We start from the raw sequence: 20,777 nt of genomic DNA, 5'->3' as shown, positions 1-20,777 counted from the left end.
CAAGTTATATATTTTCAGACAATTCAAATGTAAGTGCATTATTAAAAATTAATAATTATTACGTTTACAAAATATAGTGTAATCTGTGACACTTCAACTTTTTGAAAATGGGCAGTGTTGTTGTTGTTGTGATAGTGATAGCGTTAATTGTGATAGTGTTCCGAGTAACGAGTCGAGTTGCTTAAAGTTGTGAGTTCTGGTGTTTGAATGTGGCTGAAACGTTAAACAACAGTCACGTTAAATGTGCTGTATGTCAGAATAATAAACAAAATAGCGGTTATGAGGTTTTGTCAACAATGAATGGTACATAAATTATTATTTTAATGACAATTTTATTGTCTAAATTTGTTAGAAAAATAAAGCGTTAGCCAGTAGAGCAGGCTTCACTTGCATGTTGTTAGTAAAAAAAATTGCTTCCAAGAAATCTGAGAATGTATGAGAGGCGAGAGGGGTAATCATTGGTGTCTATCGTGGCCGGTTTCTAGACTGTAAACTTTCCCTGTGTCACTTTCTTCGCTATATAACGGCGCGCACGAATTTGGTTGCTACAAGTTTTTGGTTCTAGGCTCTAGGCGAGCGCGCACATACGCAACACTCCTGCTACGAATCGCTTCATGTTCCTTGATCAGAACAGAAACAAGTTGCTTGCTGCAGCTTTTGCGTCTGTACTACATGTCAAAGAAGTCAGTCAACCTCAATCCGTAGGCAAACTTTTCATCGTGGAGACTGAATTTTCGCGACTGTAGGATTAAAGTCATATTTCTCTCCATATTTCCACCTTGGTACGATGGTAGCGTGCTCCGCCTACCACACCGAAGATCCTGGGTCCACTTCTCGGGCAAAGCAACATCAAAATTTTAGAAACAACTTTTTCCAATTAGAAGAAAATTTTTCTAAGCGGGGTCGCTCCTCGGCAGTGTTTGGCAAGCACTCCGAGTGTATTTCTGCCATGAGCTCTCAGTGAAAACTCATCTGCCTTGCAGATGCCGTTCGGAATCGGCATACAACAAGTAGGTCCCGTCACTCCAATTTTTAGGAGAAATTAAAAAAAAACTAGCGCAATTTGGAAGAGAAGCTCGGCCTAATATTTCTTTAGAGGTTACCTCCATATTGGTGCTTGTAGCAAGGCCATATTGTCCCTCTGATTTGCTATAGATGGTGTAGACAGCCTTGCATTCATGAGAGCCAAGAAAGTGTAATATGTTCTTCGTACCATCAGTAGAATATTGCGTTGCAATATAAAGAAATAAAAGAAAACTGATTGTGGAAACTGAAAACGCGTAAACGTATTCCTCTGAGAGCACTTCCTGCTTTATGACTACTCAAATTATCAAGAACTGTACTTAAAGCGCTTGAAAAATATTTTTATACCCAGCTGTACTTCTACACAGGGTACTATAACTTTGATTGGATAACGGTTGGTTGTACAGGTATAAGGGACTCGAGATAGATATAGACTTCCATATATCAAAATCATCAGTACCGAAAAAAAATTTGATTGAGCCATGTCCGTCCGTCCGTCTGTCCGTTAACACGATAACTTGAGTAATTATTGAGATATCTTCACCGAATTTGGTACACAAGCTTATCTGGACCCAGAATAGATTTGTATTGAAAATGAGCGAAATTGGAATGATAACCACGCCCACTTTTTATATATATAACATTTTGGAAAACACAAAAAACCTGATTATTTAGTAAATAATACACCTATAATGTTGCAATATAACGTGTGGACTGATATTGATACTTTTGATAAATATTTGAAAAAAAATTTTAAATGGGCGTGGTACCGCCCACTTGTGATAAAATCAATTTTACAAATATTATTAACCATAAATCAAAAATCGTTAAACCTGTCGTAACAAAATTCGGCAGAGACTTTGCCTTTACTATAAGGAATGCTTTGAAGAAAAATTTACGAAATCGGTTAAGGATCACGCCCACTTTTATGTAAAAGATTTTTAAAAGGGTCGTGGTTGAATAAAATAAGCTATATCTTTGCAAAAAAAGGGCTTTATATCAATGGTATTTCATTTCCCAAGTGGATTTATAACAATAAATAGGAAAAACTTCAAACTTAAAAAAATGGGCGTAGCACCGCCCCTTTTATGGCTAACCAATTTTCCATGTTTCGGGAGCCATAACTCGAAGAAAAATTAGTTCAGAATAGAACCATATAGCTCATTTACTTCAATAGTGTCATAACTCAAAAAAAATGACTTTTGAGTTAATAACATAAAAACGTACGCAATATAATGATCTATGTTGTGTAAAAAAATCTTTGTGATCAGTTAAAAATTTACGACGTGCTATAAAAATGAAAATGTGCTTTTATATGCGCAACATATGGCAGTTAAAATCTTTGAATAGCTCTCCTGGAAAATTGTGTTTTTTGAGTTATGACACTATTGAAGTAAATGAGCGATATGTATATATATAATTGCGCAGCCTTATAGCACTATTAAGCACACAAAACAAACAACAACAGCATTTCAAGTGTACAGCTGGGTATGTAATATTCGATTTCACCCGAGCTTAGACTTCCTTATTTGTTTTCACATATAAGTGATAAAAAATTGCATTTTTACCACATATATATTTGTTGTTGAATTTCCCCCACTATCCGGCAATAGTAATTTAATTATTTATATGAAGTGATTTTAAATTGTTGGGTTAAAAATTCGCAAAAAAAATTTAAACGAAAATATATTAAATAAGTTATTAAGGACGGCGATACAATTTTTGCTACAATGTAAAAACAGGTCGGAAAAAAACTGCAAACAGAAAAAAAAAACAAAATATAAAATCTTTTTTGCTGTTGCTGGAAAAAGTTCTCTGTTTTTTTTTTTTTGGTGTTTTTTTGTTTTTTTTTTTCAATGTATGAATATTTATTTTAACATATTTTTCGTTGCACTTATTTAATTTGTTTACGTGTAGGTCAGAGAGTACATAAAGAGTGGAAAAATTGTCGCCATGGCCTTCTATCTACCTTAATTCTCCCGCATTCACAAAGATAGTTTTCTGTATGTTCTTTTCGGTTCCAAAAACAAAGTCTACGGCAATTGTGGATATTAACAGGCTAGCAAGAAAACAATTCAATTTATTCATTGGTAATATTCTGGCTCATATTGGATCTGGCCAACCAAAGAGCTTTTGTTTAACGCGTAAAAATTCACGCCAATCATCCATTGCTCGCGACTCTTCTTTCATCTCCGTCTCTCAACCGATAAGAGTATCTTTTTCATCTGCTAATGATATGAACTATTGCCCGGGCGAGCGTCTGCATCCATTTATACAACATGATAAAGCCAGCAAAGTTGTTTGGACTTATATTGATACATGCGAGCGTTAGGCATTAAACCTTTTTCGTTGTACTCTTTGGCGTGATGGAAAGAGCAATTAGTTTTTCGGAAAACTTCACTCAACTCCATGTACCTTTTGGTTTCAGTCGTCCATAATTTTAACCCATATATTACCACAAATATGATGAGAGGCTTATAGAGCTTGATTATTTTTCGTCAAGAGAGGAAGGGTACCTCATCCATCCAGGTTGGTAGCTGCCTTGTCAAAGGCTTTATTTGATTTTGAGTGTATAGTGCATAGAGGTTTTTGTTGTTGTTGTTGTGGCAGTGCTTCGCCCCTTATCGTGATCCTCTCCAGTATTTGGCATATAGTAATAACTAGGTTGGTAATTGGCTTTAAGGCCTGAAGGCCCAATTATTAAGTTGAATCACTTCTTCTATTTTAGGCATGATTTTTTTGCACATCTGGAGGCTTGCGCTCGTCTTTACAAAAGTGGATGCATCCTCTTTACTAATTTCTCATGCCCACATTTGTACAGCAGCGATTTTCACATGCCTTGTAATTTTTTAACTTTTTGAGTTCTTTATAATATGGTGGAATATATATTCTGTTGTTAGGATTTGTAGTATCGGGTTGGTCGTCTTCCTCGCTATCAAGCAATGAGGTAAATAATCTTATCTATAACTAAGGGCCGGATTTCATAAGATGCCGACAAACTTTGCCCCTTAGACATTCAAAGTCATTACTATACGATACGAGTTAAAGTAACTCATTGCTTTATAAATGATTAGCTTTTAAGCATTCCCTTTACCTCGGCTTCAAACTTTCTACAGATATTTTCTGCTATCCTGAAACTTTCCTTCGAATAGGGGATCTTCTGGACTATTTTCGGGGTGTTATTTCTGGCAGCCAGCATCTGGAGCTCCTGATACGCATAGCTCTCGTCCCTTCTTTCTTTTTTCTTACTACGCGTCTTTCTTTCTTAATAGCAACACTTTCACCGGGCCTTGCTGCTCAACGTGAAGAGTTAGCACCGGAGGTAGGTACTGAATGAAAATGTATTCCCACTGCAAGTAATAAAAATTATATTTTCATATTTTTGAACTATTTTTCGAGTGTTAACAAACATGCGCGCATACATCTTGCCTGGTTGATCGTTAATCAACGTCTAAATCACTACAACTACGATGATTTTACCCTGCACAACACAGCCACAGTTCTGATGAGCGTCGGCCCACGAACAATGCTTTTAGCGCGCGGTTGTGAGAGACGCTTGAAGTAGTCATCGGCTGTCTGTTTCGTCAGCAGCTTAAGGACACGTAGGCGTGTACTGGCATCACAAGGTTAAGGCACTAGTCGATGCTTTAATCTCGAAGTGTGCACATATTCAGGTCACTGTTGTAATGCCTGCCATCGATCGAACAGAGTGATTAATTGCGTTTCATGTTTTTGATCAGATGAAAGGCAAATCGCAATCAGTTCGTTATTCAAACAATGTATTTTTAATTTTTAACATACTGTGATAACAAATTATCAACCTTCGCCACCATCAACCGACATTTTTGGTTATTTCACTTTTGGCATATATGCAACTACAATAGTTGCAACATAGTTTTGCATTATTTATGTCCCTTTTTGATGCAAACCGCAGCACATCAATTTTTTCAAGCCATCAGATTTTTGCACTGCGGTTTTATAGCATAAATTACAACCATTTTATTTATAATTATTCAGGCAATTTTAATACCGCAATTCAGTTTCCGTTGTTCTGTACGAATATAACCTTGTTTTTAGCCCTGCCATCAGTCGCTTGCTGATGGCCATTTGACAGTTGGGCCATGACAGGCAACTAATAAATACATCAATAATTTGTTTGTTATTATTATTATTTAAAATATAATTTTTTGTTAACCCAATTTATTTTCTTGGTTAACTTTTTATTGTATGTTTCGAATAACATCTGTTTATCGCTGTTGACGGCTGAATGTAATAATTATACAGTGATGCACTACGCACAAATTCCGCTCTCAAAATTTGATATTGTAACGAATTTAGGGAATTCCGATTATTTATTCACCTTCTGCTAACGTTCGTGTCGCTGAACTGTCGAATAAATAACTCCAATATTCTGTATTGCAAATGGTCTATATTAGATGACTTTGGGAGTAGTACAACTATACTTCACAATTATACTGCACTTCGCAACTAATAGCGTGTTTAAATCAAACTGATTATTCATTCCTCAGCTTGCGCTGCTTTTATACTCTCTGTTGCCTTGTCCGCACATTTCTCCAAAGGTATAGACGTTTCATCTTCTAGAATCTCCTGCTTGGTTACCAGCTATATACATCTAGGGCGGATCCAGCACGATTTGGGGGGGGCGGCGATTTAAGTCAACTTTTTAAGTAAGATAAAGTGACCGTAAAATTTGTCATACAAACACACATACATATCTACACTCATCTACAAAAGTCATCATTACTCAGATTTTTCCAGTTTTTACTAAGTTCTGCTTCGACCTTCATTATTTTTATATTTTTATAAAAATATGTATTATTATATAACACCAACAATCCAAATATACACTTAAGACTTTTTAGGAAATTCGGGAAAATTCCGCCAATTCATGCAAATGTTTCGCTTTCAGTAAGTATTTTTAGAATTTATCTCTCAAATGGGGTTTTGCATGAACGTTTGCGGGCAATCAAAGAGAGATGTTTTGAAATACATATGTACATACACACAGTGTTGCCATTGTGTCGCTTTGCGGAGATTTCATCCTTTTTAGAACATTTTGCTCCTTTGAAAACTATTTCAAATATTTTTAGAACTATTTCGGGGCTCAGTATTGTCATAAACATCAAAATTAAAAATGCACTTGATTATTTTAAGAAGTATCTATAGAAATATGATTCAGAAATTATACTCTGGGTCTCATAACTTCCAGTTATATAAGCTTCCAAGATCCTGCTCACACCTTAAGCCGAAACAGCTCTTTAGTTCCACTTTCCGCTTCAAGAATTCCTGTTCTCTGAAATTTTCAGTTCGAAGTCGTCGGTTTCAAATGTATTTATTTGTAAATATAAATTGAAAAAAAAAATCTTATTGAAAGAAAAAAAACTAGCAACATTCTCATGCGCCTATAAATAGGCTACTTTGTTGCATACTTACAACACGTTCCCTTTTGTCTTTTATTTATTTTTTTTCTGTGCTCAAAAAAAAAGTGTCTTGAAAATTTAAACATGTACACTTAACTGTTAATACTGTAACATATTTTACGCTCATTAAAAATAATATCTCGTTGTCATAACGACTATCGGAGAAAAAAAGAAGAAAACTTGTTATTGGCTTGGTAAACGCGTCATCTGCAACGCATACTTGACAATAGTAATTTTTTCTAAATTTTTTTTTTCTGCTATGGCAACATGGAAAATGAACGGAGTAGAAGCATTACTAGTGAGTATATGTTCTTATGCTATTTAAAATTAAATTCTTCATGTTACGAAATTCCTAAAAGTATGTAAGAAAAAACTGTGACTGGAAAATCTTTTCCTAAGCATCAAGTTATGCATAGAAGTATCCAATAAATTTTAAAAGTGTTCCACTTGAACGCCTTATGCAAGAGATTTCACAAAGGTTTTATGTTTTTAATTGGCAAACCAGCAAAATTATACAATTTTCTGTTTTTTTTTTTTTATGCGTAGCGAAAATCTCTTTCACTGTTGAATAGTTGGAGGAGTTATAACTTGCTAAATAAAAAACCATTTTTTTATAATATATAGGAACGTGTTTAAAATCAACATGTTTAAACAATATTGTATGCTTCTGGCTCAGCTGCAAAGATCGTTTTTTGATTGCGCTCACTTTCTTTTTTCATAATTTTAGGCGGTGTATTTCTTGTAAGTGAGTCACAAAAGTGTTTCAGCTGAAAGTAAAACTTTCCGCTCGAATAAAAGTAGTACCGTATGTATCTTTTAAACGTGCACTTTTGCAAACGCGTTAAGAAAGTGCCTTACATCACCCTATACCTTTTTGACCAAACCGCATACAGGAGTTTAACACAATTTCATTTATAGAAAAATACAAAACATGTTGATTTTTAACACTTAAATCTTTTTCTTGCTTCTTGCAAAAAAAGTTTTTAATCTTTTTCATATTTTGAACTATTTGCTGCTTTGACACGATTCTTATTCAATGTCTCCCCGCCTTTATTTTATGTACTTTTGCCAAATTTTCTTATCCTCTTCGCCGCCTTTTCTTTTTGCAAATGTATTTTCTTTTTAGAATCGTTCACCGCCCTTTGTATAAACAACTTGCTTTCAAGCCGAAAAGCAAAACCGCAAGTTACATACACTCACACACACAAATACAAATAATATTGTTAACGGCAAATGTTGGTAAACCGCAGAAACAAAAAGTGTTGAACTCCTAAAACTATTCCACAAATGTTTTATTTGTGTATATTAATGTTAAAAGAAAAGTAAAATAAATGTACTGTAAAGCAATGGGGTAGAGGAAATAGAGTAGGAGGTGAACACTGAAAGTAATTACAGTTACATTTGAGACTTAGATTATATGAATATATATGTATTTGAAATTAAAGCGCTGTTAAATTATTCTTATCGACTTGTGTGTATAAAATCTAAGAGTAAAATAACTATAACTAAAGGAAAATTCATTGCGCCGAAAAGTATGCAATTTCAACTTCATATCTTCCGCACAAACCTTGTACATATAATAAAGCATAGCTTACCTTTCGGCGCAACTGACTAAATTAGTTTTTCGCGTGGAACAGTTTCATCGTAAGACAAAAATCAATATCACAACCTTATATATCGCATGAGCAATTTCATTAGCCCCATAAAAAATTAGAATCGAGTACCTTACACGATTGTCTCCCTTTTTACTATTTATACATCAAACGAATGCCTAAAAGTATACTTACAATGGGTACCTCTCAGTGTTGCATGTTCAGTATAAATCTAAATAAAAATTACATCGTACACAAAATATATCAAACTAAATAAATGCATGTTTTTTACATCTGCTTACTTGCATTCGATTGTTTATTAAATTTTGTTAATATATTTAAACATTCTCCTTTTTCAGAGCAATGCAATATGTTGCATACTTTTAGGCAACTAATTTTATAAAGCCAGCATGACAGTTTTCGCTTGTAAATTAAACTGTTACTAATGTGTATATAATACTTGACACGAAAATATTAACCTAGCAACAACAAACAACACAAATGTAAATTTTCAATCTTTGCGCTTAAATTTTTTATAGCAAATTTATGCTTTTTTCCATTAACTTTAATAGTCTCACTTTTTCTACATACATATTTATTTGCTTCATAACCGAATATCTGCAGTTTTTCATTATTTATTAGTCCGAGATCTAGCTGCTAGTTTTGGTGTGTTCGCAGAAGTAGTAAAATGAAGTGACCCCCTAAACAAAGTTTCAGCCTTAATACTTTAATGAATGCAAAAAATACTTGCTTTTCTGCTAAAAATATTTAATTTTCAACGCCACTTTATAATGGTTTTATACTTTTTTATATTGTATATATTATAATTTTTGATACTAAAATTTGTCGCATTTTCATTTTTTGACTTAAGTAAATTTAACTAAGTAGTATTTATATAGTATTTATGAAAGGTATTTTTAGAAAAAAATATCGGAAAAGAATTGTATTTTTATAAATATGTAATTATTTACAATGTAAAACAACATATATGTACACCACTAAGTATTTATTCAAATTTGCCATGAGAATCCTTGTAATTTGATTACTAAACAAAAGAAAGCTGGCTAGTCACACAATGGTTCAAATTCCTTCACATCTTATGCACCATAATTGCATGGACACCTTAATTCAAGAAACAAATATTTGTGGCACTTTACATATTGAAAGCGTTCCACATACCACGAATTTTTAAGTTATAGCAGGAAAACAAGCCACTCTAAGACTTATCGCTACAGCTTCTTTATATCGGGAAACTAAAATCTCGGGCGTTGTCTATGATTATGCCGCCACTTTTTCCTCAAATTACTTGCCAAGGAAATGATGAAGCCGTTGCTGCCGCCATATTAGTCAGTCGGCCCGTCATTTATTAGCAATGAGAAACCAATACAGCCTGAGGAACCAAAAAGAGCACTGACAGTGGCGCCCGGGCAACACAAGGACTTATGCAAGCAGTTATTTTCGCAATTGACTAAAAAACAGCCTGCGGAACTAAAGAAAGCACATTCAATAAAGTTGGGGGCCTATCGAAATATCGCTTTCAGTACTATTGTGTTATGGCACAAACAGTCCCGCGGCACCGTCCTGTGCTAATCTTCTTGCCAATCATTGAACGTAATCAGTGCTAATTTCAGTATCAAATATAAGTATAGGGAAATGATTTCATTTATTTTTAAGTGAGCAATCTAGTGAAGGGATAGTTGCAGTGATCTCACGAAATATCGTCTTCAGTCACTTTTTGTCTATCGACCAAACTAGCACCCAAACCCGTATATATTATTGAATGAGCCTAAAAGTATGCAATGCTCAGTTAAATGGTTGTCAACTAGTTTTAATTGGACTGAGTAGGAAATTGAAAAGGAAACTCCTCTCTCGACAAGTAAAGATCAAGCTTTACAAGGCTCTCAATAAACCTATTCCGTTATAGAGCTCGGAATCATGCTGCAAAAAGCAGTTTAGGTCGCCTTTGACGTTTCTAAAAATAAAAGTTTCAGGGAGTAGGACCGTTCCTTTCTGCTGCGCCGACTGTATATATCGAAGAAGGTTTGTGAGGAGTAAAAAGAGGTGGCTATGTACAACTAATTTGGGAACAACAGGTTAAGAAAGACATGGCCACATTAATTAGTTGTCTTCAAATCCGGCTCAGACAGAAAGGTTACAATACCTTAAGACAATTCGAAATTCCACTTTAACCTTCGGCCTTTAACGAGGCCTTCGGTTTTAAAAGTGATATCACATAGTATTACTTCTCTTGATAGCTTCAATCCCACCCAACTTAACTTTTCCCCTTCACGAAAATATTTCTCACCCCACTCTGCCTAAACAATGAATTTTACAAGGAATCTCATGGCATTTTCAAGATTTTATTCTGCATAAGTTTGTACCTTATACTTACGATTATAAATATCTGTTAAAGTTGCTTATCATAGTTTTTAAAAATACAAGAAATTTAAATAATTTACTAATCAAAATCTATTTATATTTTGTTTTATGGAAACACACAAAAACACTTAACGCAATCAAACTTCAACTCAACTTTTGGAAAAATATACGAACAACTAATAGGAGTGGAATGATTACAACCTGCGATGGAATGAATCGGAGTATGGAGGCGTGAAAGATCTGAGGATAACACCGAATAAGCTTTGGAAACCGGATGTGCTGATGTATAACAGGTAAGGTGCAGGAAGAGATACAAAGAAAGGGAAGCTAGGTAAATATAAAATTATATTAGTAAAGTCTTCGTAGCAGCGTATAGAAACAATGTAGGTAGAAAAAAGCACAGAATGAGAGAAAAGCTTGAAAAGCTTTCGTAACCAGGTAAAAGTAAGAAAATTCGAGTAGTTGTTGACAGAAGTTAACGAGAAGCGTCTAGATAGATTTAATAAATAAATAGCTTTCAAAAATTATAGAGAAAATCTACAGCTTAAATGTACAAGAAATTTTACATTAGCATACTTTTAGGAGGGTTTTATGAAATACTCATTATTTTACTAGGGGTTTAATCAGCTGCTTGAATTATTATAATGGGAAAATTTTGTATGAATGAAAAATATTTTACTAAACATAATTAAAATAAACTTTTTACTCGGAGTAAAATTTAGGTAAAATTTGGCAAATCAAAATAAATATGTTTTTGCAAAAAAGGTAAGCTTTCAAGTGATCCATTACTATATATACAACATATCCAAATTATGTAACATTATTATAAATATATTAATACTTATGATATGCATATACAACTTAGCATTTTCGCCCAAATACTTGTTGAGTTTTAAGTTGCAAAGCTTTTCTTCCACCATTTTGAATGTAAAAGCTTTCATTTGTTTTTAGATGTGCTTTCATTTTAAGTTTGCGTTATTTGAAAGTTGTAAAAAGCTACAATTATAAAATTGTTTATATTTTGTATAATTATTTTTAGTTACTACAGTTGGTTGGTACGTTCCCCCTGTGCACTTCTTACTGTTACATAGAAAGCTTTTTAACGTACGCAAGTAGCGTTTGAAAGAGTTGTTTGCATTCTGGAAACGTTTTCTTTTAAATAACGTTTCTTATATCTAACCCAAAGTATTGTTTAAACTTATTAGTTTCGCTATTGAAAAAGTTCAAGTTTGAGCTTTGAATAAAATTAAATAAAATTAAATATTGAATTCACTTTCATTGATGCAACTGAATAAAAACTGGAAAAGTGTTTAGCTTAGCTACGCATATTTCAAAGCAGAATCGTTAAAACAAAAAACAACAAGTTTATTTTTAAAGAGTTAGAAAAAGAGCATTCAAAACTGCAGTCAAAGGATTTTGTTGAAAAAATGTATACGATTAAGCGTTCATGCTTAAAAAGTAATATTGAATATTTTATTTTTAAAAAGACTCGAAATCACATTGTCAGCTTTCGTGGCTTAAGCTTTTATTAGAAATATTTTTCATTATGCTACGAATAGCAGAGAAAAAGTTTTGAAAGCTTAGCCTTCTAAACAAACGTAACTACATAAAAGGTGTACGAACAAATTTTTCAGAAGCTTACAAATTATCTACATATGCTGGTTCCACAGGCTTTAAACTTGTAAATATAGCAACACAGATTTAAAAAATATATTGACCAATACCAAAGATGTGGTTTTGAAAATTTATAAAAATGAAAGCTTGCAAAGCCTTTGACTTCTGCTTGTAAGTTATTTTTTGTTCTCTTATATCTATTTACCTCATGGTTGACAAGCTTTATGTTTCTAAAGCTTACTAGTTAATGAAAGCTTTATACTAAAGCTTTCGGTTATGAAAAAGCTCAAAGCTTAAAACCGGCGTTACTGCTTTGAAAGATGTTCACTAAGCAAATATGTATATTCATAAAACGCTTGCAGTTATCAAAATCCACTCGCTGTTTTCACAATACTGCTTATCATTAATATAAATAAATGCAGTTGGAAAATTAATGGCAATGTGCCATATTAAAAAAAATTAAATAAATAAAAAATTATAGTTTGTGTTCGTTCTTATTTATCTGTGTGTACAAATATTAGTTTAAATATGTTTTTTTTTTCTTTATAATAAGTTAACCTAAGAATTTTCTAGATATGCGTATGATAAAATAAACTCAGTGTTTCTACACAAAAAGTATAAATTTGAAATTTCCTTTATCTGTACTATACATTATTCAGTGTTTGTACTTTAAATGAAGATCCATAGTATGTAAAGTACTTGCACTAAAATCAAAAAATTAAAACTTAGCTGAAAATTATTATTTAATGTAACTTAATTTTTTAAACACAAACAAAAATTTTATTTATTCAGAAATATTTATTTACTTATAAATAAAATGTTACCACTAAACATTTTTCTTAACACAGAAAGAATGCAAATGCTATTTTTGTCTACTTTAGTTATTTATCAACGAAATTTTAACTAAAAAAATTTTTTTTAACTTTTTATTCGAAAAAAATACCATTGTTATTGATGATTTTATTTTTATAGCAATAAGTTTCGCTGCAAATAAGTCCCGAATTTAAATATAAAATAAATAATATATTTCAAAATGAAATATGAAAACAAAAATTATCACAAAAAGTTTAGTAACATAAAACACTTTTTAATTTTAATATTTTTTATCATTTATTACGTTTGTTGAAATTTTGAAATCAATTTTAAATAAATTTTATAAAAGTGATTTAAAAAAAATAGTTAATTATGCAAAAAAGGAAATTTTTTCAAATTTTTGTTTAAAGCTGTCACAATTAATTTATTTTTTAGCCATTTTTACCAAAATAAAAATTTTTTAAAATTCATTTTATATGTAAAAAATATTTTTGCAAAAATATGACTAAAAAATACTTTCAAATAACTTATTGATTAAAATAAGTGTTTAAAAGGAAAAAAATGATTTTAATACTTCAAAGCTAAATTTAGTTGTGTTCCAAATGATGCAATAAACTTTTCATCTCTTAACTAAAAAATAAATTTAATTCACTGAATAATTTTTTTTACTTTTTTATTTGCTACTAATAATAGGGTTTATACCTAAAATTTAAATTTAATTTTCGTTGTTTTTTTTTGCGCAAAAAAAGTTGTCTAAAGTATTTCTATTTTTTACATTATTATAAAACGGAAAATTTCGGTTTAAAAGCTTTTAATACTGAAAATATATTTTTTTTAATATTCAGAAAAAGGTTTCCAATAAATCTGAATTAAAAACTCTTTAAAAAAATATATTTAGGTTTTTATTTTGTATTTTTGTGTGATTCTTTTTAATTTTAACTTGTTAATATTATTTATAGCAGAGACATTTTCCAGAATTTGTTTTTTTTTTTTTAATTTTTTCTAGTTTTTCAAAGTTATATTTTAAAACATTTATATATAAAATCAAATGTTTTGTCATAAAAAATTGGTACTTGTTTGCAAAGAAATTTATGATGAAAAAAAATATTTCAGAAAATATTCATTATATTACACGAAAAAAATTCAAAAAAAATTATTGTTTTGCACGAAAAAAAAAATTAAGATTTTTAATACTTAAGTTTTCGAGTTTTCAAGTAACTACTGTTAATAATTTTCAAAAATGAAAATTTCATTTTAAGTAACAATTACATTTCGCACAACTTTTTTAAACAAATTTTTCTTTAAATAAATCAAAAACAATAATTAATAAGCGTCGAAAATTTGTTTAATTTCAATAAGAGTAGCTTATCAGCAACGTTCTAGAGGGAGTGTACATTGTCAGCTTGCCGTTTATGTGGGCCTCACATTGTATGTCTATAAGTTAATATAAAAAAATCCTAAATAATATAAATAAAAAAAAATATTGGATTTTGTGAAGCAAACTCTTTAAAAATTTACACTTTTTAAAAAAATTATTTTTGCTTAAAAATCCATATTTAAAAGCATGTATGCCATCATTCTGTTAAAACCCAACGTTAAACGCATACTTAATGAGACACCCTTTAAACCTTTAACAAGCACACAAACACCAAACGCACAAGTTTAACCAGAATATTATACAGGTTATTGTTACCAAAAACTATATTGAAAAATTTGCAACGAAATGACAGAAATACAAGACCACAACCGAAATGTTTGAAATTTTACAGCAAAGAAAAAAAATTAAAAAAAAATTTTAATTTTTTATTTTTTTTATTTTTTTAAGTACAAAATAGAGAAAAAAATATTTTATTAAGAAAATCTTTCAAACAATACGCTGGTGTAATATAACTGGTTAAACGTTCAATGCTTGTATTTATTTACTCAAAAAATATCGTACAAAATAAAAAAATATAATCTTCACATAATTTTGGGCGAAATAAATTACAAGTATTGTACACGATAAAATCAAATCCCTCAAATTACAAACAGGTAAAAAAATTTAAAAAAAAATTCCATAAACAATAATTAAAAACATGCGCTTCAATAACAAGCGCAAACTAAATAAACCCAAAAAAAATTAAAACACGCACAATTTCAAAGTTAAATAAAAAATTGTTCATGCCATCACATACAGTTAAATAGTCTATTGTTTAAATAAGGTTTTGTCGTAAAAAATGCAATAAAAAGTTTAAATAAATTCCATAAGAGTTAAAAAAATAAATTTATCAGTTAATGATAGTTTTAAATTAATGCACACACATTATATGCGTTGAAAATCATATGCCCTACATCAACCCCAATCAAAAATTTGAAAAAAATCATGCTCACGCACTTACAATTAACACTCGCTATCCCGCCATCAAACAGTTAAGCCCTGTACTCCACAGTTTACCTACCCACAACACGATCCACCTAGCATCGAAATATATAAATTGCCATATTGAACTTTTTCCTTTATCTCCCTTGATACAATTGTACATAACAAATTTCACACTTTAGCTTGCAACTAATTTAATGAAAACACAAAAACATACAAAAATCACATAAAAAATGCAAAATCATACCGCTACAATTACTTTTATTAAATATTTTCAATAACATTGTACAACAAAGTCAACTGTTTCATTATTAACAAGGTTCCGACAAAGTATTCTGGTATAAAAATTTATTTAAAATATTTACATGTAGAACGTCTTTTGAAAGTTTCAGTACATTATATAATATTTGTTTTAATAAAGCAGTGAAGGACTCCTTTAGTTTTTTTTCATTTCTTTTTAGGGACATAATTCAGAACCCTACGACAATGCACCGTAAGGAGAAAAAACTTTCGCTAAGTGACGCAGGGAGCGTAATATTTAGAAAAGCCCTCCAAATTTGGGAATTATGTGGTCAAATTTTCAGCAATTTCCTGATAAAACAGAAACCAGAAATTTTGATCATAAAATACAAAATTCTTCCACAGTAATCAAGATATTTACAGATTTTTAGAAACCCATACATAACAGGATTAATCTTGCTTTTAAGTAGCTTATTACACTTTGTTCGGGGCATCGAGACAATGCAGCGAAAGGAGATAAAACTTCCGCTAGGGGGACTCATGTTCATATATTTATAAAATGCGTACGATATTTCAAATCCTGGTAAGATAGAGACTAGGAATTTAGAATGTTGTTCGCAACTTTTGCCAAAGAGTGCACACTGGTCTAGATATTTAGAAAAGTTTTACATGGGTTGGTTGGAATCAGACCTAATAACACAGACGTTCTTGAGAGCCCGTTGACAATGCGTTAAAAAAAATCATCTTATTCCGATTTATCTAAAAATTTCGTAACAACCTATGAGATTTTGTAAATGGGATGATGGGATATTGGCGCAAGCGATATAGATATTTCTTTGAGTGATCTCTTGTTAGGGCAACATAATGGATATAGATTTACGGGTATGATTGCGAAGGCTGAAGAGAGAATAAACGAGACTAAAAACGTCCGTGTTGAGTTATGCACTTCCAAATTATGGAACGGGTCAATTTTAAAGATAGTATAGGATATCGACTAGAAACCGTTTCGGAGTTATAAAGACCTTTATTCTACAAAGCAGCCGAACAGCATACAGCAAGTACCTCTTTTTGAAGTCAGCTAATGTCTCCGCACAACACTAGTTGTACGAGTACTTTCTTATTGCCCAAAATTTCATAATTTCAACTCGCCATTGACCACCTACCATGTTTGTCTTGGATGTGGCGTAGTGCGCTGGTAAACTTCTTTACGTATGGGTCAGGTTTGACGCGTGTTGAATGGTCGGTCTTATAAAGAGTTTGGTCTCAACTATCAGTCCAAGCTGCGCATTTCAAGTGCAGTTGGATGCTGTTGTAGAAAAATATAGAAATTGTTGAATGAGGGTTCAAAATAGTGCGAATCTGCAACTGTAGCTCTGTAAAAGCAAACTATGCATGCGCAGAGCTGGCAGCTTGTCTTGGTTGGGCCTACAGTCTGTCAGGGCAAGTTCTTAGCCGAGCTGCTAAACTTTGCACTGCAGAAGTACTTGCACGTGAACAAACGATCGCGTCACTATGTGAATAGCTGCCTTATTTTGAAAAAAGCACAAAGTGAGTATCGTTGGAGCTTCAAAAAAGTTTATTGATGGATTTTACTCCAGCACCGAGGCCTACAGCCTGTTCCCCAGATGCACCCAGATGAACCAACCAAAAATGTCTCAAAGGAGTGGTGAAGAGCGGAATTGGTGTTTATACCCAAAACATGGTAGTTTACTACTTTTGGCGTTAGGCTTCAGAATAATTTGTATCGCACGCTTCGTTTTAACACCAATGAAGATTATTATCCCCCATTCTGAAGTGAATACCCTTACAATACTCTTGTGGCGTCCAATTTTGGACGAGTTCTTATAATTAACATTAGGTTATGAATGTTTTTGATGTCATTACTGCAAAAGGAAAGTTTTAGAGAAATATGTAATACATTCACTAAGGGGCAATAAGAATAATGTAAGAGTGATGCACTGAAGTAAGACTAGACAATAACCTAGTAAAGCATTCACAGTCGAAAGTGTTTCTTCAGAAGAATACCGGCCAAATCAAAAATTAGAAATGTAATGGCCGCCATAGTAATTTAGTGTAACGACCTCCTTCTGTTCACGGCTGCTTCTTGCAAAAATGTCACTGCTACTCAGAATAAGAACTGCGTTCTTGTTCCTTTTCACCAGAATTCAGTGTCCCATCTTTGTTGTTTTTATTCATGTTGTACAATGTAATAAGCAGAGCATATGTGTTTAAAAAAAATTATAATAACTTTATTTTTAAGGAAAAAACATTTATTAAAACCAGGCATGATAGCTTCGATATTTATGTAGACTATTTTTACGTATAATAGTATGTACGCATTTTTTTGCACAATAAAAACAGTTTTTACTTTGTGTTAATTTTTTGTTCGTTTGTAATCTCGCTTACAATATAAACATTTATTTTAAAATTTTCTGCAGCATATATGTATATATTGTTTTTTTACTATTTTAAGCACCATTAATTTACTTTATTTTTATCTGTTTATGTTTATAGAGGTTTTCCGGTCAATTTTATATTAATTTAAATTTTTGAGTAAGGCTCTTTTGACCATTAATTGTGAAGGGCAAATAAAAGAATTTATTCCACTTTTCCAACCCAACGTTTCGCTAGACTTCCTAGCATCATCAGGGGTGATCTATTTATTTAAAAGGCAACAAAAAATAAAACAACCGTGAAAAACAATAATAAACCTTATGTAAGACACTTAATGACAAATTTACGTGTAACAACATTAAAAACAAGAAGAAACAACACTTACACAATATGTTTAGTTAGGATCTAAAACTTAAAAAAGAGTACCATCATCGTTTGGTATCATCGTCATACTAAATTATAATTATAAACATAAAAGGTAAGCTGCTGCAATGTTTTGTGTGTCTTGTTTACCGTATTTTCTCTTTTTTTTTAACATTCGCAAACTCTCTAATGTGTATCGCGTTCTCCCATATTTGTTGCGGTCTATTATCTTTGTGTTTGCTAGATCAGCTGCGTGGCCACTTGCCGTGATGTGTTGTGAAAAGACCGTTGCACTTCTCTTTTTGTTTATATCGCTTTCGCGCCCTTTTAGTCTGACGCCGAGGGTTCGTTTCGTATTTCCAATGTATACCCTGTTGCAGCTTTCATCTTCTTTACCTTGACATGTTACTTCATATATTATATTATGTTGTTCGAGTTTGTCGATCGGGCTTTTTGTTCGCGTAAATATATTCGCTAGTGTGGAGTTGGATTTGTATGCTAGGGCTATGTTTTGGTTATTTTTTATTACTGCTTTGCTGATGTTTTGAGATAGTTTGGGAATATAGGTTACACCGAAATATTGCTTAATTTGATTTTCTTTATGTATTGTTGTTTGGTTTCGTGTCGTGCTTGTTTCTCTTATTCCTTGTTCTGTTAGATTTTTAATTAGGGCGTGTGGGTAGCTGTTGTTTTTTAATATTTCGTGTATTTTTTACAGGTTTTTGCTCCAGTATTATTGGTCGCTTATGGTTAATACCTTGTTTATTAAAATTTTCGCCGTATTTATTTTATATTTCATTGGTTGGCAAGAATGAAAATTTTATAAGACGACCAGATGCTAGGGGCTTTGTGAACCAATCAAAGGACAGACTTCCATTATTTTTGTTTTTGAATATTCTGACGTCCAGAAAGGGATGCTGTAATCATTCTCCATCCCAGTAGTGAATTTTATTTTGTTGTGATAACTATTTAAGTTTTCTTGTTATGTTTAATTTTCTCATACGTGCTTGTTAAATATATTTACTGCTTCAGCTGACGTTCTGCCCTCTCGTGTTTTCCTGCTGGCAAATTGGTATAGTTAATTTGAAAAAAAAAGTGAAATGTTGGCGTACAATAAAAGTTATATCTGCCGTTAGGCTGTAAATTTAATTAACAACTCACTGATATGCACAAACTATTTACTTTTTTCTTGTTAATATTATTTTAGTTAATTATGATATAAACAAGAATTTAAAGCGATAAAGCAAATTAAATTATTAATAAAAAGTTATTAATGCTATTTTGTTACTAAATAATGATTATTATCTTAAGTAGTATACATACATATAGGAACTAATATAAATTTTTAAGTTTACAATTAAAAACTACAATATTCCTAAAAAAAAGTAGTTTAAACAATAAATGATGCCGATTTGAAAAAGGTCCAAGCAAAACCGTGGTTTTATCGCTAGTTTTTGCGTTTATGCTTAAAATTTTTATTTAAAAATGCAACTAATCAAATACAGCAGTGTACAGAAAAATCGCCAGTTAATTCATTTTTACATTTTAAGATAAAACTTTCATGAATTTTGTAACTGAAAGTATGCAAACCAATCTAAAAAAAGAAATTCAAAAATTAGAAAAATTTTTTTAAAAGCATGAAACTATTTTGTTGTGGTTTTCCGGTTTTTTTTTTTAGTATGCAGTTGTGTAGCCCAATCAATTTTAATCTAACAAAGTACAAGTTTTAGGTCGCTAAAAGTTCTCATTAATTTTTGACAATTTTTATTTTCCGAAGGATGTTTTCTTAGGTTTTCCTTCATATAAAATGTGTAAAATACACAGATTACCCTTGAAAAAGCTAGAAATACTAGCGAAACGTCGGGTTGGAATGGTGAAATAAGTTGTTTTTATTTGCACCAAGCCAATGATCAAAAGAGCCTAAGTAAGCTTTAGTAAGTGAACCTGTTTTTTTATGATAGTGAAGCAAATCTGAAGGGTTTTTCAGAAAAACAATTGTCAAAAATCAGTGCGAATTTTAAGTGACCTATAACTTATTCTCGGTTATACTAAAACTAATTGGGCTACAAAATCGAGTAAAAAATTCTGAGATTTCCAAATAAAAAGTTCGAAATTTTCGTCAAATTTTTTCAAATTTTCCATATTATCCAAAAATGTTTTTGAGGTTATTTGCATAGTTTCAAGAACAAAATTTTCAGAAGTTATTCATTAAAATATCCAAAATGAAGAAAGAAGAGTTTAGTTTACAAAATTCAAAAAAATGTTCAACTGATATTTTTCTGTTCGCTGGTGTACAAATGCTTTATATTACCTATATGGGTTAAATATTATTTATAACCAAGCTTTCTAACCAAGCTTTAAAAACTTAAAAAGTCTTTACTTAAACCGTTTATTTGATAAACAGTTAAAAATTACGTTTATGTTAGCAAAAGAGGTTGACCCTAAACAATTATAAATACCACATAACTTTTAAAACTACACATACGCTAAACTTTACTGAAAAAAAAATAAATTTTTTTGCATTTTGATTGTTAGTAGTATGTTTGAAATCTAAAACAA

The 20,777-nt window shown here is 31.5% G+C and overlaps 1 protein-coding gene across 14 annotated transcripts in view; it reads left to right on the top strand.

Moving 5' to 3' along the window:
- The window catches only part of nAChRalpha6 (nicotinic acetylcholine receptor alpha6), a 694,673-nt gene that overhangs the window by 539,000 nt on the left and 134,896 nt on the right, over positions 1–20,777 (top strand). For all 14 annotated transcript variants that reach the window (XM_067764329.1, XM_067764328.1, XM_067764323.1 and 11 more), the window contains one exon: positions 10,619–10,728. In XM_067764329.1, the coding sequence (XP_067620430.1) occupies positions 10,619–10,728 (110 nt within the window). The remainder of the gene's footprint in view (positions 1–10,618; positions 10,729–20,777) is intronic.

The sequence above is a fragment of the Eurosta solidaginis genome, chromosome 2 (genome assembly GCF_040869045.1).
Source record: "Eurosta solidaginis isolate ZX-2024a chromosome 2, ASM4086904v1, whole genome shotgun sequence".
In the NCBI taxonomy this organism is placed as follows: Eukaryota; Metazoa; Arthropoda; class Insecta; order Diptera; family Tephritidae; genus Eurosta; species Eurosta solidaginis.
Note: the sequence above shows the minus strand (reverse complement) of the source record. Positions and strands in the feature narration are given on the sequence as shown.